Below are 18,487 nucleotides of genomic sequence, written 5' to 3' on the forward strand. Positions count from 1 at the left end.
AGTCAGCTCTCCTCCTCTGCCCTTGTCGCTATTTCGTTCCACAACCACTCCTTTTTTTAACGTCACTATTATTACGGTTACAATTACTACTAGCATTCACCAACACACAGAACTTTGCTCTAACCACCGCCACATTCTCATCACTCGCACAAAACATAGGCATAATCTGCGTTAGTCATGTTATTGAAACGGTCAGGGCCTCGCTGCTTCAAAAAGGCAGCCTGTTACAGCAAGGTTCAGCCTAGTAATAATAGCAGTAGTGGCGTTAAAAAGGTTGTAGCGAAATCGACGAGAGCATAGGAGGAGAGCTGCCTGTCAGAATAGTGTGAGCGTAGCTGACAGAAGGCTGGTCGTCTGAAATATTTTCAATGCTGGCGCGCGCAACAGCATGGAGTTGCCGCTTGCTGCACTGGAAAGCCCACGGTGGGAGGCTACGTCATGACGCTAGTGTCCATGGGTAATGTAGGAAATCTCTCCTTAAGGGCTCTGAATACTTAACGTGCGCACGTTCGTCATAGCAGCGGTTTACCGTTCATAATTTACTGTACTCGGGCGCTACTGGCCAAATTGGCGGGTAGGTATTTTTTTCTACTAGCCAAAATTAATTTTCACCCGTGTTTGGCGGGTTGGCGTGTGTTAATTTAGAGCCCTGGTTACGATTTATGGTCCGGCGTGAAACATTGTGGCACTCAACACTGTGATTTTGGCCTGCTCGTTTCTAAATGTCTTTGGGCCTGTAACATTTGGTAACTTTCCCGCCAGTTTGGAAAAAAGAGAGGCCTAGTTGGATAGGATAGGATAGGCCTATAGGTAGGCTATGCCAGGGTTCCCACACAGCCATAGACATAGCCTAGTACAGCCCGATCCATACCTTGAGACCAAGATAAACAAATTTGCTTTAGATGGTGTCAAAAGAATGTGTGGTAAACAACTGAGTTTTTTTTTTTTTAATGGTGGTAGTTGGACTGACATGTTTTGGAGTTGCGTGAATGCCATCAACATTGGAAAGCAGGATTTCACCTAAAGAAACATGCATGTCAACATGTACTTCAACTAGCCTATGAAGATCATGATACTCTCAGCCTCCATTGGATTTCACTCAAATCTCACACACATCTATTTTAGCCAGAAGCAGACTCAAAATGTAAAAGTTCAATGAAAGGCAAGGATGAAATGCGTACTGATGACCTCCCTTTTTATCCTTTTTAACTTTGGGATGTTTCGGGCCAAAACAGCCTTCTCAGACACTCTATGGAGTATAGCCTAGGGTGTACTCACTTTTGTGGGTAGGCTACATATATGCAATGGCTGTATTTTGATCTTTTTGAATGAACAACAAGTTGAAGTGGTTATATAGCCCAGGGGTTCCCAAACTTTACCATTACAAGTGCCCCCATACCGGTAGATTCCTGTCAAGGCCCCCCTGCCATGGGCCTTGACACACTATTTTTTCTGTGCACCTGATTTCACAACTCAAAGTTGGTGCATTCCTAAACCCATATCAGCAGGCCTACTCTAGAATACATAATAGCCTACATCGTAAAGAAGATTGTCTAGCTTATTTTTGTTTATGTTGACTTCTTAGGTGCAATTTACTAGATTATTAATTTAATTTTGCTATATTTTTCATGGCAACCTGCCGCAACCCCCTTGGCATCCCCTCCCGGCCCCCACTTTGAAAACCATTGATATAGCCTATGTTATAAACAGGTTACTAATCATTGCATCAAAGTGAAATTTCTTTAATGCTATCCTGTGAAAAGATATATTACAAATCTGCAAACATGTGAGGGGTGTGCACTTCTGCTACATACTGTACATGTGGATTAGGAAGGAGATATACCTTACAGCAAAATAAATGACGTCTTATAGATGGTATAAAATGCAATGTTGGTGTAGCCTGACTATATTTTGAACTTTCTGAGAGGAAGATACCGCACACTCTTCTCCATCGTGCTAAATTTTATTTACAGAAACAAAGTTTTGGCCAGTGTGGCCTTTCTCAAGTTTTTTTGGGGTAAAAACTTGAGAAAGGTCACACTGGCCGAAACGTTGTCGCTGTAAATAAAATTCAGCACGATGGACAAGAGTGTGCGGTATCTTCCGGTAATCTTGCACCCGCTACCTGCACCTCGAAACTTCTGATGTGCGATGGTATCCTCTTCCAAATATATTTTGAACTTTGCCTGGTCTTGTACCCTCAAAGGGAGATGTATGGGTAACACTCATAGCCTCTCACTGCAGATGGGCCCGTTGATGGCCTTTTCACTCTTTGCTGAAAACCCTCAACTACATCATAACAACATTGCTATGACAATGCAGAGAGTCAGTAACCAATTAAGTCTTGGTCATTACCATTTTGGCAGCAATAAGGTTATAACAAAAGCTCTGCGTTAAGGGGTTAATGGATGGCAAGGCCAAGCAATAGGAGCATACATTGGTACACTACACTGCTGGTGGGAGAGATTGTAAACCGGGTCAAGAACAGAAAATGATGGAGGAAAGGCAGGTTTGGATAGTGTAGCTGATCTTTCGCCAGTTTGGCACAGCGGTCAAAGCCATGACCTACCAGTCAGCGCTCCAGTCCAGCATGGGAGGCACAACACAATACCACTAAGATGAAGGTCCAGAGCAATACGTTCAGTGTTAGAGATTCTGTATGAGCCTTCAGAAGAGATGTGATGTTCTACCGCTGATCTCTGCTTGTTTGGCATCCGTAACAATAGCCTGGGCCTTCCCACACTACCTGGAATGCTGCTACTACTATCATGAATGGAAGGAAAGAGGGATCTGACTGATTGCCGTGCCAGCCAGTAACACACGTAGAGAGGCATTCCATGGAAGCGGATTAGGCCCGCCCTCTGAGAAATGGGTTTACATAACATTATAAGGTAAGTTGGCCAAGACCCATGCTCACACAGTTGTTGCTATGGGTGAAGTTATCACACCAGGCTAACAGGTGTGTTATGCGCAGGCTAACTGGGCGCAGACACCTACATCTCAAGGGTGCCAAGGCAGAGTGAACTCTCCCATCTTACTCAAGAGCCCTTATGAGGCCAACCAGGTAACAAAGTGTACCAGTTATAACAACAACAACAACAACAACAGTAATAATATGTAACAACAACTGCTACTACTACCATAATTATTATCATTAGGCTGTATTATTATTGTTATTGCTGTTGTTATTATTGTTATTATTATTATCATTATTATTATTATTACTATTATTATTATCATTTAAAATGTTGTATGGTCCAATAGAAATCAACTTATTCCCCTCCCTCTTTTTTATACCAAAACAATTTTTGCCCTGGAAAAAAGGAAATTGGAGTGTTTCAGCTGTTCTCCTTGGTGCTTCGATATAAGGACTCGGCAAAGAAATCCAAGGTCAAATAAATATACAAAATTTCAACCCTGAGTGCCTTGAATTTTTTATGCCCAAATGTGTCCCTGCAGAAAGTCCTTGTGAATTGGCGAGCTGGATTTGTCGCAGTTGTAAATTGGTCTAGCAAACTAGTGGGGTATAATATGGTTCAGTGAACCTGTTAGCCTGAGGGTATAAAAAAGCTCAGAGTAGCCCATAAGGTATGATCAAATTTGTAGTTAAGGACTAGACAACGAGAAGCGTTGATTGCCTCAACGGATGAGATGTGGGGCGGGTCGTAGTGCTTTTACGCACCAATAGCAACACTCCGGAGAAAATGGGTGGAGAGTGAAACTTGGTGAACTGGAGCCGAGGTATTTCAGCACCAAGGAGAGGGGTCAAGTTGTAAGTGCACTCGGTCGTTCCATCCTCCTGACTGATCCCTCATGGAGCGCTTCACTTCTCTCATGAACACTATCCGGGATTTAACGGTAAGACCCATTCGTTACTATTCTAAGTGTATTAGTTGTGTTTGTAAGTTTGCTAGTATAAAGAGAGAACGAACATTTACAGAGCCAGTATATTTCGTTTAGGCTACTCTCAAGTCAGTCCAGCGGGACTTCTTCCCGAACTGGATTCTCAAACTGTTATTATTATTAGGAATTATGATGATGATGATGGTGATGATGATAATGACTAGGCTATGCAACAGTTTCAACATGATTGTTTCTATATCATTCAGAAACATGTGGCGTGAAAGGTTACCCTACCGTTCCTGCGGGCTGATTTGATGAAGCGTCCAACCACAAAAGTTTCGTCTTCACTCACAGTCCACTGAATGAGCTGACGGTTCAAGCTGAGCCTCCAGTTGAAATGAATTATTCCAACATTACAAGTCTCAACGGAACGGATGACGTATGGCGTGGGTACCAATACACATATTTCTCGAACGAAGAGCCTCTGTACAAACAGTACAAACCAGTGACGAAGGAGCTCATCCCACTCCCGAAAGCTGTGCTGTACCTGTTGATGGCTGCACTGGTGGTGGTCGCTGTGGCATATGCCATTGTTGGCCATCTTATAAAGGACCTTGCCAATGATATTGCAGGTAGGCCAAATGCATTAATTATTGGTGTTCTGATTTGAATAGATTGCTGAAAGTCATGAAATCAAGGTAAACAGTCTGTCTTTCTGCTGAATGAGAGGTTACATCAACTGCCCCTGCATACTGAAGTGAGGTATGAGCACCTGTGAAACAAACTGACAAGAAATGACAAATGTCAAGGACAAATTGAAATGAACTCATCATGTGCACTGTAACAGTCGAAAAGCCTTCACTACCATAGTACTACACCTCTTAGTCATTACCATGTAAACACCAAATTTGTAACACGGACCATGTCTTAAGAGTTGAATTTATTATGCACATTACAGCAATTAAATGTTCTTGTTCTTCCCTGTGTGTTTTTAAATGTGCTTATTAGATTGTGTGATTGGGCCTGCATCAGACCCAGTAGAGAAAGTGGATAGGGGCCCTCTTCACGAGCCAGTGATCATGAGCAACGCATTCCACGTGTGGGACTCGGACGACATCATCATCCACCTGCCGGAGGTGGACGAGAGTCCCCAGCTGTCCCCGCTGCTGATGGCGGCCATGCCCTACATCCCCCACTTCTTCCCCCCTCACGGCTCCCACAGCAGCCCCGCCCTGCTCTCCGGCAACCCCAACAGTGGCAGCAGTGCCAACACCCCACAGGAGGTCTGACGCAAAAACAAATACAACACTCAACTTGCCAGAGCTGAAGCACCTGCTCCTGTTGTGGGGGTAGGGTAGGAGGAGGGGGAGACAAAAAACTCACACATTTAGTTATCTGAAGCAAATCTGAACTCGAAATGCCATCACAAGTCAGTGTGATCAAGAAATGTTTGCTCAGTTTGTTTTCAGATAATGCCACTAACTGAGGTTCATTTGAGTTGGTTTATTTTGTCACCCAAATGCATCTACCACCACTCTCTACCTCTGCTTCCCCTATCCCTCATGACATAGTAGGTCACTATAAGGATTAGTGAGAACAGTCTGTGTCCCTCTCCAAAAAACCACAGTGACTCAACAAGATCAAAATAGTGTGCTTTTCTGTCTTTTCATGTCCTTTCCCCCTCTTATGTAATGTTTTATCCCCCAAAATTTGGATGTGAGACAGCCAGGAGTATTACTTTTCAGGCCCAGGGCCTCAGACAGAACCGAGAGCATCCAAAAAGTGCTTTTGTTTCAAACAGGGGAGACAACAGGGGATGAGGCAAAGACAGGGAGTGGGAGGCCCCAACTTGGGTCCTCATTACATTGTATGGATTGGGTGGGGAGGGGGCCCTTGGGCCCTGGGCCCGGCCAACGCCGTCAGTGGCCCTGGTATTAAATGTCTACTTCCCTATGCTCGACCACATGATACCAAGGACAACGGAGCAGAGCACCTGACCTGAGACGGCATCTCCTTTTCTCCACACTTGGACTTTTTTGGAGGAATGAAACAAAAACCTCCCAGGCCCAAGGTTAAAACAGTGGGACTCTTAAACTGACTTTTCACAAGAGAAACTTTGGGGGAAAACATGACCTGCCATTGCCTGTGGATTGGGCAGAGAGATGGACTGACACATGGTTGGAAGACCATGAAATGAGCAGCTTTAAATTATATGTGTGCATTACATAAATTACACTGGAGGATCTCAAAAGGCATTTCTTGATTTCTTACACCACTGGTGTTCTGAACAAAAAAGAAAAAACTTTTTTTAAATCAAGTGCAGAAAGCAGCCCATTGTATTTTTTTTAATATCAACAAATTCTGCAAGACGTCCTGAATTCTGAAGGAACAATAAACATACAGTATGTTTCAATCCCAACATTCCTGTGTATTCCTACACTTTGTTTATTTGTGGCATTTGTTTACATTCTGTTTTGTTAGCTTAAATGCCAAAAATGAAGAAAGACTATTAATCACCTTGCCAATAGCTATTATGTATGATGATTGGTAGGTCATTCAGCATTCAAAATTTTGCCATGTTATCCTTGAAATTGCTGTAGTCAATGCATACTGCAACACTGTGGTACGCTTATGGGCCTGTTAACACTGCCATCATTAAAGCACAAATGTTGTAAACACCATACTACTTGCATGTTGTCCGATGCCTATCAGATGTGAAATAAAATTAAGAGCTTATAAGGATAGCCTACTCCTGCAGCGCAGCTACTACAACCCTTAAGTCTACACCTAAATCTGTCAAGTCGATGTGTTTTGTGCGTTTGAGTTGTAAAGGCAGCAGAAAGATCATCTCGTTACTTCATGGAGGCTGGGCTATTTTCGGACAAAAGGGATAAGCTCCACCAAACAACACTGTAGTGGCTACGGCAAACTCGGCATGTAGCCTAGGCATATAATCCGTCTCACTTTAACTTGGAAACCTGCTGTTCATGAAGGTGCATCCTTACATGAGCCAACATACGAGATATTTTGTCTTGCTACACAGTTTGCCAGTCAATTACATAGGCCTACAGGGAAAACAGCATTGTGAAGATAACAGGGACAGCCAACCTATGCACAAGTAGCTTTCCATTCTTGCATAGCAGACTTAATTAATTTTATTTATACAATTAATGTTTCAGCACTACATATGTCTGTAATTCCAGGGCTCCTTGGTGAAGAGCTGAAGACACGGTACGTGTACACTCTCCAGTAACTCTTGTGAGAGTTGTGTGAAACAGCAGGATTACCTGAGGATTACAACTCAGACCTGAGACTACTTGGAAAAATTACGCTGAGGATTAGTGTTTAACGGGATTTTAAGTCTTTAATTAACTCAAAGTATCGTGCATATAGGATCATCACTTAGAATCTCAAGAACACTTCTAAATCAAATATGATTTTTTTGGGAATTTCACTCAGACACCCTCGGAGGTCAAAGAAGATGTTTTGCATGGTAGTATAGACTCATCTCCCTGCAATGCAACCTCTTGATTTTTTTAAACTATATGATCACACCTGAATAGCTCACAGAAAAAATGCATACACATTTCATGGAACTTCACAAGGACATTTCCTTTGAAGCAAGTGTATAAAAAGGGGCTCGTGTCTTCCAACCTGTTCTCAGACCCACAAATAACTTTTAAGTCTGCTGTGGTGGTAGAGACTGCACGACACACAAGTGCCCACAAGGACAGATTACTACACGGGCCTATCGGGCCCAAGCCCCGGGGCCCCAAGCGTCATGTGGGCCCTGAAGCCCAAGCCTCTATATTTCCATTCTCATATTGTGTTAAAATCACACTTTTAAACAACTACGTTTTCAAAAATGTTCTCAGAGGACAACCTCTAATACCCTCAACAACATAGACTCTCACATTTGGTCTAAAACCCTGTATCACTTTGTACAGTAGCAGTACCCATTCAGAGGGGCCTTTCTTGTTGTCTGGCCCAGCAGCCCATGGAATCACAATCTCTCCCTGGGTGCCCATGAGATCAACACAATATGGCACTGAAACTTAACCTGACCTACTATTTGAACACTTGGCATTCATATGTATCAAGTTCTAGCACGGACTTATTCTCAACTGCTAAGCTACAGACGGGACAGTAAACACAGACAGACAGACAGACACACACACACACACACACACTCTTAAGTCTTCTGGCGACAGTTTAATATTTCACTTCAACCCTGAGTGAGATTCCCTTCTGGGGTTCACACACTGGACACACCTTAAGACTACCGATCCTTTAGGCTTTCATTTTTTATTTTACAAACATAGAGGAGGGGAAAAGGGGGACAGATTCTGGGTTCTTACAACAGAGCATCCACTCGTACCATTATCAGTCCTTCCAGGCCACCCCTCGCCAAAGAGAACTTATACTGATTCCAGGTTAGTGCCATCAAACGTTCTATCAGCTGGTGAATACATTTGCGTTCCAAGTCCACTGTTCACTTTGGAACAAGTGATTACCGGTACTTTTCCAAAAAACATGGCGTGTTATAGCCAGCATCCCTCATGCTGTCAAATAACAACACCACCGCCCCCCTCCTCTTCTGGCAGAGTAGACAGAGTATTATGGGGTCTCCCAGCAGCTACACGTCGACAGCGACAGCAGCATGAGCACAGAGGCCTGGAAAGATGTTGGTGTAAAAAAAAAAGTCGGAAGTCCTTTGTAGAGGGCTTGTCAGGACGCGGAGTTGGATACCTGCCAAAGGAGGGGAAATTCAAGAGTCTAGTCGACAGATGGGGCCGTCATAGACCATCTGTAGGTTGACCTTGTGTCCCACCAGCTCGCGGATGTTGTTGATGCCATACTTGATCATGGTGGGCCTACATGAAGGAGGAAGAAAAAAACATATGCCAATTAAGAGGCAGAGAGGAGGCGAAATCGATGTGGCATTTCATATCGCAACACGTGCATCACCTTACAAGCTCTACTGGGTTTCACCAATCTATCCGTGCTGTCCTATTTTTTTTTCAACACACCCTCCAAAGACAACAAATGACAAATGCAACTTCTGACTTTTATTTGAAGTGCACAAGTACACACACACACACACACACACACACACACACACACACACACACACACACACACACACACACACACACACACACACACACACACACACACACACACACACACACACACACACACACACACACACACACACACACACATTTTATTCCTGGGGTTGTTCAATCTTGTGCACAACATCAACACGTACAGTGGGTACAATCTAGATTTTGAGCTTTAAATCTAAATAGGTCAGCTTGCCAGCTGGGTCCCTGGGGGTAGAGCCAGAGTCAGAGTTTGGACAGCTAGGGGCGAGGTGGCAGGGCAGGGCAACAAACTCTGGCGTCACAACACACAATGTGCCAAAGGCTAAACTGGCACTTGGACACAGTGTGGGCAAAGCTGGCACCTGACGGATGTGGGCCAAACAGAGGCATTTTACAGGAGTCTGTAATGTTTTTTCGTTGTTGTGGCTAGTATGTAGAACAAAAAGGTTTAAATGGGCTAATGTCATGTCTAACATGTACGTACACATAATCTTGATGAATGTGCTTTTTTTGTGACATTTAGGGCACAGTAAAATGACTGTTGGACAACAGCAACTTCTGTCTGATGGGCTTACAAGCCTGGTAAGCAGCCATGCGTACAGAAACACATTTAGTGATGTCCTTTACCGATTTGGCACAACCTTAGGAGATACATGAATGTTCCTTATGAAATTAAAATGACAGCTGACTGGTGAATGTAAAATTAAAATGTTCAGCTGACAAGCATTTTAAAAACATCAAAACCTCCAATAACCTCACATCTCCAGAGACAGACAATGTCATTTCCTTTGTTTATTTTTCTTCATTTTAATTTATAAAATGCTTAAAAGAACACAAGTAAACTGAATTGGACAGTTCTCAAACATATTGACAAAGTTAAGCGTGACCTCACCTCTCCAGAGACAGGCCCCAGGCGATGACAGACACCCCTTCAGGGATGCCCATTGGCAGCAGCATCTCGGGCCGAAACACCCCGGAGTTACCCACCTCCACCCACTTCTTCAAGCCTGGAGAGTGGACCGTCGATATCAGTACACATATTAATTCCTTTCAACTACTAAGCAACGTGTTTATTTTTCACAGGTAGAAAGTTCCATTTCAAGGCTATGACAAAACACAGTATAAAGTTAAACTTCTGAAACGAAGGAACAGATAACCTGAAAATCTCAATGGGATGCAGTCAAATCATGAACTTGAGGGCTATACCTTCATGATAGCTGAAGATTTCCATACTGGGCTCCGTGTATGGGTTGTAGGCTGGCTTGAAGCGCAGCTTAGTGATTCCTAGATCAAAAAAGTACACAAATATTGCAAGTTGAGATATGGGAGACTCCGCAAGATACTAGATACTAAGAGGGAAGAACAGAGCCTTGCAGGAATAACGATCTATTTATTGATTCCTGCATCCAAAAAGTACACAAATATCTTAAGCTGAGACTTTGGTGACTCAGCAAATTCATCAAAATAGGTCAGTGATAGAAACTATGAGACAAGAACAAAGCCTTGTAGTAATACCAATGTATGTTTTCTTACCAGTAAAACTTAAATAAAACAATTACAGTTTGTAACAGTAAGTTAAGAATTTGCTAATGACCAGTAATAGCAAAGGAGCTGACCTAATTTAGTGAAGAACTGATGGAGGACGCCCATGAGGTCTCCGAGAGTGAGGCCGTAGTCAGCCACCACACCCTCGATCTGGTGGAACTCGGCCAGGTGAGTGGCGTCCAGAGTCTCATTCCGGAACACCCTGTCGATGGAGAAGTACTTCACCGGCGTGAACTTGGGCTGAAATAGAGAAGAGGAGGAGGATGTGCTGAGGGTGTTTACTAGAGCTCCATCTCAATATGTAACCTCCAGGACTCTCTTTTTGCTTGTGGCCTTGTCCTTCGATGACGCCATGCCTCCGTGGAGAAAACATTTACATTCCCCCGCTGTCAGCCTGGGCACATCAACTTTTGGGGGACCTTTCCCCCTTTCAACATCCCGATCGCAAATGAGAAAATGACCTTAGTTTGAACTGAGAGATATTAAATAAAACGTCTATAGTCAATGAGTCATCACAAGGCCACAAGTAAATGGAGAGGATGGGAGGTTAGATATTCAGTCGGACCGCAGGAGTCAGTCAGGGTTGCAGTGAAAGCAGTAGCATACAGTGCCATGTTCACTTTGTGGAAATGCTGTATTGGTATTTACACTGCTCCATCAGCATCAAATATGCCTGTGTACAGACTGCTGATACAATTTCCATGCAATACTACAAAATAAATCACAAATAATTCATACCGTGCAAAAAAATAATAATCTTGGAGTAGATCACACCTGACTGTTCCTTGAAGGAGCTTTGCAGGACACTGACCATTGTTCCACTGCAAATGTCTGTGTGGACCATGTGGCCTTGAAATGGCATTTAACGGTCAACTCTCATAACAGTCTGTAGTTGCCTACATATCCTTCCTTAGACAGTTAATGACTGTATTTAGGAATTGGTCTATTCTATTGCAATTACCTTCTTGTTTCAGCCGTCAACATGCAATTTACAAGTTTTTAACTCATCTAAAATAAATGGGAAATACTATTTCAATGCATATTAAACTGTTGCATCACACTACGACTACTGAATAAAGCGTGCACAAAGTACAATCACTCAACTACAGCAATACATGCACACAGTGCTTACTCAACGTTGAACCATCAAACTCCACAGCACAAACACATGCACAAATACGAGACCAACCATCCCAAACGTTTCCGCCGTTACACATGGGGATTGAAATGCGCCTAAAAAGTCAGATCTTAGACTCATCAGTATGCCGTGAGTCTATCTTGCTCTTTGTGGAATTACACCAAGTACTGATGTTCCACATTCTCAACCTCCACCTGAGAAGTGTCAGGTTTGTTTTCAAAAACGTCCTAAAACACATGGCCTTGATCACAATATCTCTCATAGATTGTAATTTAAGCATTTGCAGAGAATCTTGTTCATGGTAAGGAATACCATCACACAGAATAAACATTAGTGGCAGGTATAAGAAGCATTTTGACAATCATTTTAACGCTTAAAGCAGACAGAATGCAAAAAGCAGCCAAATACCAGGCAATACAACACCGCTTTTGCTTCGATCTTATTTGTCTAGGCTTCGCGAGAGCGGCAAGTTTGTGTGGCTAGAGCATTATGTTAGCGAAGCATGTATAATTGCATGAATCGAGCAAACTGGTGCTGCTCATAGTAAATGGGTCAGAGGAACCAATGGTCATGGATGGATCTGAACCAAAGGTGGGCAATCCTGTGTTCAGATGGATTAGTGAATTGGCTTAAACAAATGTGGTGGTATCACTTTTAACTTTCTGATCAATAGGCTCGTTCGTGACGAAGCAGTGCTGCTTTTGCTAAGCAGTGAGCATTGCGCACTTTGCCAGTTTGATGCATTGTGGTTAGAACCACAATGCATCAAACTGGCAAAGTGCGCAATGCTCACTGCTTAGCAAAAGCAGCACTGCTTCGTCCCGAACAAGCCTAATAGTTCAATCAGCTAATTAGTGAAATTAGCTGTTCTGAGAGCATGGGCAGAGAGAATGCAAGTCAGTGATTTCGCTTAACAGTTTTGTCCACCTCTGGTCCGAACTAGTAGACATGGATGAGCGGAAACGGAAACAGTGGCTGGCTTAGATGCAGTAGCACATGCACTCCTTTCACATCACCACCATCTGGCATGCATCTACCTCGTTGCTCCTTTTCTTTCTTCGTTTACCACCTCTTTTCTGTTTTTTAGGCTGCCCTTCTTTTGTCTCTACCTTGTTCTTTGCTTCTTGTATGCACTGTGGGACAGGAAACCCTCAGTCAAACACACTCAACAGGTGAGCGTAGGGGTGAGAGGGGGGAGGAGAAAAAGACATCTACAAAACATAGGATCCTACATCTCTACACATGGACTTACTGTAAAAAGATTTTACTATCATTGTATGTGGTTAGTGCATGTGTGCGTCTGTGTACATGTTTTTCTGAGTCTGTGTGTGCGCGCACGCGTCAGCTTACCTTCTGTGCCAGGTTGTAGAGCATGCGCGCGCTTACAGCAGTGGTGTGTGTGCGCAGGATGTTCTTCTTGGCTTCCTCGATCTTCCAGTCATACTTATACCTAAAATATAAGCATGGTTTTAGTGTAAAAAGGGACCTCTCCTAAAATAAAAGCAAGGTTTTATTGAAAACAGGGATCTCTCCTGATGTGGAACGCCTCTGTAAGGATTGATGGTCGGTTCTTAGAAATGCATATTCTGCCCTAAAACCCCTGAACAACAACCCAAGAAAGAAAACCCTTTTACTTCCCGATGTGACGCTTGGATGCATGACAATTACAGCCTCAGTTAGTCTTTAACTGCCTGTGCCACAAAATGCATTTCAAGTTAGCCAGACAAGCTTTATTTGGACTCATCATACCAGGGCTTGACATTGGCACCTGACAAGTAGCCGAATGCTGGTAAAACTTGGCTGTGGCTAGCAATAATTTCAGTCTCACTTGCCAATTTGGCAGGCAACTTATCCTTGGGTATCACACATCACAATAGCCTTTATTGTATTGCTAACCCCATGTGCATCAATTGTTGCATTCAGGCGCACGACAAATACATAGGGGCCTACGAACTTTTTAACTGACCGATTTGCATTAATTGTCTTGTAGAAAGCTATGCTTACAGCACCAATCTTGCTGCTTAACATGGTAAAGCAAAGAACGAACTAAGAACAAAACTGCGGCCAGTAGACAGGCTGAATGGCTGTGGTTCGGAAAACCCAACGGGCCACAGTGGCCGGTGCGCAAAATGGTTTGTGTCAAGCCCTGCATCATACCCCTGTGATCCATAGCCGCCCTCAGAATGAACCTTCTTTACTCTCTCCAGGTAGTCCTGAGGAAACTCTGTGGCCACCGCTGGGTCTGCAGCAAAAATCACAAAGAAAAAGCATCAGAACAAATGCACTAATATGCTAACATGCTATGACTAACACATTGGTACGACCTTCCAAGTTTGTTTTTGCCACAAGGGCAAGTTTGAGGCCAATGCGCTAGCACACAAACGTGTGTACGCACGCACGCTTAAATCCATCATTAACTAGATCCTTGTGAAATTGTAACCCAAAAATGAATTAAAGTAGCCCTATAATGAATGTCGTCTTACCAGTGGAACGCTGTAATAGTCTTTGAAAATGTTTTGCTACCATAGTACTACAACACTATGACATTACACAGGGCCTTTAGTAATGCATTATGACTTGGTCCTTGCCATTCTTGTAACAGCCCATTTATAACGGGGCCGTGTCCAGGTACCAGAATGCCACTCAATTTCTTCACTACATTTTACAATTGAGATTACAGCCCCTCTGCCTACCCGAGAGGAAGAATGTGTCGTGCTGGTCTCGTGCAGGGTGCTGCTGGGGCTGAAAGAGAGAGTCGAAGTTCCAGAAAGAGCTCTCGATGTAATTGTTGGTGGGCATTTCTGTGAACCTGCAACGGATCAAAGAAAAGAGTAAGCATGAAAATACACACATATACAACACAAAAACTGTATGAAAGTCATTAAGGATTTGGGAGGTGGAGAGAGACGAATCAATGCGACGATTGTGAAGGACTTACCCCATCTCCAAAAAGATTTGTCTGAACTGTGTTCGCACTTTCATGAGGGGATGGAGGTGTCCACAGTCAAGAGTGACTCCCAGAGCCTCAAAATTGTAGGGCTTGAATGACTTCTCTTTCCAGCTTCCACTGTAATAAAACGAGCAGATGGTTTTATTTATAGACAAATCACAAAGCTAATTGAGTGGAGCAACTTTGCATCTGTCTGGCATATTGGCCCTACAAGGGCATCCTGATTGGTAAGCATACATTTTAATGAGCTGCACAGACACAGAGAGTTTACAGGCCCAAATATAAAACAAACAAATCTGTTGGAACAGAATATGCACCAATTTTGCACATCACATAAAATCAAAAAACATTTCTGTTTTAAATATCCCTTTTAAAGTCCATCTAAATTAATGAATTAAGCATTCACACATGGTCACTGGTCATAGCTTAAAAAGATTGCTCTTAAAAGAGCACGAAAAAATACAAATATTTCACTCCAACATGGAAAGTTGGACTTTGCAGCCTCCCTTACCTGGCGATCATCTCCGGGGTGAGGTCAGTTTCCTGCTTGGTGATGGTGGTGCTGAAGGATGGGCCTTTGGTGATGAAGTACGACTTCACCGTCCTAAACCAAAATGAAAGTTGTGGTTAATGATCTTAGGTTTTTTAATACTTTTCCTTTTTGGTCATCTATTGTGGCACACTGACAAGGTTGCCCATACCACATTCTTGTCAATGGTACAAATTAAACAAACATTTAGCAAAACCTTGACTTTGGCGAAACAACTATTATGGGTAGTATTTCACATCCCAAATGTGGAGAAACAAGATCCTCCTGCCCTTCATCCCCACAACAAGGGGTGTAATACCAGCATGTGTGTCTGTCTACACGTGCCTGCGATCCATTCAGACCTCCTCACATTAATTACATTACATTACATTGTACTTAGCTGACGCTTTCATTTATTCAAAGCGACTTACAGCTATTATTTTTCAGGGTATTGGTTACAGTCCCTGGAGCAATGTGGGGTGGTTCAAGGGCACTTCAGCCATGGATGGAGATATAGGGAGAGAGGTCAGGGGGATTCGAACCGGCAACCCCTAGATTGATAGACCAACTCTCTAACCACTAGGCCGCGGCTGCCCCATTAATGCATTAATCTTGGGCAACATGAGGACAGCAGAGAACTGTGCAATTTGAACAATTTAAGTTCTGTTGCTTTCTATGGCCATAAATCTACAGAAAAGTCAGCCCAATGCCATCCTCAACAGCCCAATCCTGGCAACACTGATCACAACCAAGCAGGTTCCCGTAAAGCTTTGCCTGCTTGGAAGAGAGCCAGCTGGGCCACGTCTGTGCCAGGCACCCTGCATAAGCTTGAACTCTTCTATGAGGGTAAACATGGGTGATACTAGGGTGAGATGGGCGGAGGAATGGAAGAGAAGATTCTTTTTTATTTACACGAGTGTCCACATGCACCAGACAGCATTAAGCTTCTTTGGAGTACACAAACCAAATTAGTTTTTCAAAAAGTTACATGACATTGGAATCAGACCACTGTTCTCTGTTCCAAAAGCAGTGACACGTTGGAAGGACTTTTTGTCTTATCCTTTTCACCCTCCAAACGTATTATATTGTCAAAGGAACTTGCTGGTTTGTTACTTGCTAAGTCATACAGAAAGTTACTTCAGAGTGTGAAGAGAACATTTAGACAGTTTCAATAACAACTTCTCTAATCAAAATCTCCTTGCCTATATTTTGGAGCTGTAAACCCCTAAATTATGACAGGTTTTGGTCATATTTAACCCTTCCATTTGAGGTGACAAATGTGAGGTGTTGGAAGTTTTTTTGTCTCACTCACTGCATTGCAAACCTGGTGAACTCCGATATACAACAAACACTGTTGACTACCTCCCCCTACTGACCAGATATCACAGTGCAGCACCTACTGAACGCAGATTACTTTGAACATGATCAAGTCATCACCTCAATGTTTATGAACATGTACCACAATCAGGGAAGTCTTTGCACAGCTAGTAAGATCTCATCCTTGCCTGTGCTGTACACCTGAAGCATGGAATTACACAGATCCCCAGTCACAACCAAGAGGAGCATGCTGGCACTCACACTTCTGCCAGCAGTTTGCGTTTCTTCAGTTCGTTCTTCTCCTTCTCGTCCACCTCATCAGCAATGCCCTTCTGGATCTGCACCAGCTTCTCCTGGACCGAATCTTCTATGGTCTCCACCTGCCACACACACCACCATTCATTATCTATGCATTTGATTCTAAGTACACAGTGGCAGATTAGAGAAGATAACATTTATTAGTACCCAAAGGTATATTTGATTTGCAGTCAAGTGATCTTCAGTCCTACAAAACATTAAACATTTAAGACACACAAAACATTCAAGTTTCCACATCCAGGGCTCTTAATTAACTTTTTTCATCACCACCGAAAGGCACACAGGCAAGACGTATAAAGCATGTACCATTCTGAAGATCCGGGGGCCACCCTCATGAGCCTTGTCCACGCGGATCCATTTGTTGGACATGGCTTTGCTGAAGCCCACCTTCCCACTGGGCAGTTTCTGCAGACGACAAAAAAAAACAGGCACATTAGCCCACATTCTAGGGATACAGATACAGACTAGTATCTGACAAAAGTGGCAAGTTACAGTATAAATGGGGTTAGCATGTGAAATTGACAAGAAGACAATATCTGTAAAGCAAAAAAAAAGAAGGAAGGACAGGAGGAAAGAAAAAAACAAAACAACAAAAAAGAGCCTTTTGCAGTTGACAATTAAGTACAATTATTGTCAAATCATAGGATGCTGTCCAGATATTGGATGCATGCCAGTAGGCTATTCAGTCGCTGTACTCAACTGCATTCATTATCACTTACTTACCATGAGTTCACTTTGAGGAAGACCATCATCGGGGATGGCTTTGAAGACGCGAGCTTCATGACTACCCTGCTCCACAGTCTCCTGTCCCTCGCCAGTGAGCTCCCAGTGCTTCGACGACCGCTGCTCGGCTGAGATTAACTGCAAATATTAGTTGGCAGAGACAAATTACGGGTAGGAATAACAACTGTGCATCTGAACACAGATTACAAGGCATCGATTATTACCGGTACTGTACATAGGACTACAGTGGCCCTTCTTTGATTGATCACAAATATGGCTACAAAGTGGCTAAACAATAAATGAAATAGAATCTGGATACATTCTGGAATAGAGATTAGGGTTACATTTCGAGTTTTGTGCGTCTGCCATATCAACCAACGTGATATGATCCAATCGTGTTTTGGTAGGGATAAGCAGATAAGCATTCTGTTCCATAATGGCTACGTCGTCGTATGAAAATACAAAGGGAAGACACTTGATATAATAACAGTGAAATAACAAGTGAAAACTGAACATTTAACTGCAGCTTGGTTTATAACACAACTGTTTCTGTACAATATCGTAGGTTATTACAAAGATATTGCATCAGTTCGGGGACTGTGTGAATGGCTGGCTAACAGATGACAGAGAGCAATACTACTTCCGCTAGTAGGCAAGAGCACATTACTTCAGCAAAACTTACATCTCCCAGGGATTGGAGACTTTTGACCGCGCCGACAATAACTTGGTGGTCCACCGAAAGATCACGGGCCACATCTTGGCTATCAACACCACTATCGGCGGACTCTAGCTTTTTCAGAAGCAATTCCGCGACACCGGCGTCTGCCATGCTTTTAGCCTCTACGAGCTCGCAGACCGTCAGTGGGCCGGATGTGACATCACTTATTGTACGTATACCAGAGACGGTTTAAATGCAGAATAGAGAATCTTTGCGTGTACTCATCAAATAAGCCCTCATTGGAACTACAGTGTACCCAATGAAAATACTCTCTTTAGAACTATTGTAAATATCCCAG

At 43.2% G+C, this 18,487-nt stretch overlaps 1 protein-coding gene across 2 annotated transcripts; it reads right to left on the reverse strand.

Annotated features, from left to right (window-relative positions):
• Positions 1–8,132: 8,132 nt before the first annotated feature.
• farsa (phenylalanyl-tRNA synthetase subunit alpha) lies at positions 8,133–18,349 on the reverse strand. 2 transcript variants are annotated; one of them, XM_063192173.1, is made up of 14 exons: positions 18,154–18,349; positions 17,472–17,609; positions 17,055–17,153; positions 16,692–16,810; positions 15,096–15,188; positions 14,573–14,701; positions 14,328–14,443; positions 13,792–13,876; positions 12,985–13,084; positions 12,672–12,767; positions 10,568–10,736; positions 10,158–10,235; positions 9,844–9,958; positions 8,133–8,717 (listed from the first exon to the last, which is right to left on the reverse strand). In XM_063192173.1, the coding sequence occupies exons 1-14, from the start codon at positions 18,298–18,300 to the stop codon at positions 8,612–8,614; spliced, it is 1,590 nt and encodes a 529-aa protein (XP_063048243.1). In that variant the 5' UTR covers positions 18,301–18,349; the 3' UTR covers positions 8,133–8,611. The 2 variants fall into 2 exon arrangements, with proteins under 2 accessions (XP_063048243.1, XP_063048250.1); XM_063192180.1 differs by lacking the exon at positions 12,672–12,767.
• Between the last annotated feature and the right edge of the window lie 138 nt (positions 18,350–18,487).

This window comes from Engraulis encrasicolus, chromosome 2, assembly GCF_034702125.1.
Source record: "Engraulis encrasicolus isolate BLACKSEA-1 chromosome 2, IST_EnEncr_1.0, whole genome shotgun sequence".
Taxonomy (NCBI): Eukaryota; Metazoa; Chordata; class Actinopteri; order Clupeiformes; family Engraulidae; genus Engraulis; species Engraulis encrasicolus.

Coding starts and splice junctions, on each gene's coding strand:
- farsa (XM_063192173.1), bottom strand. CDS start 18,300: ATGGCAGACGCCGGTGTCGCGGAATTGCTTCTGAAAAAGCTAGAGTCC. Junction 14,444..14,572: donor CAAATCTTTTTGGAGATGGG/GTAAGTCCTTCA, acceptor GATCCGTTGCAG/GTTCACAGAAATGCCCACCA. Junction 10,236..10,567: donor TCAGTTCTTCACTAAATTAG/GTCAGCTCCTTT, acceptor TTTTTGATCTAG/GAATCACTAAGCTGCGCTTC.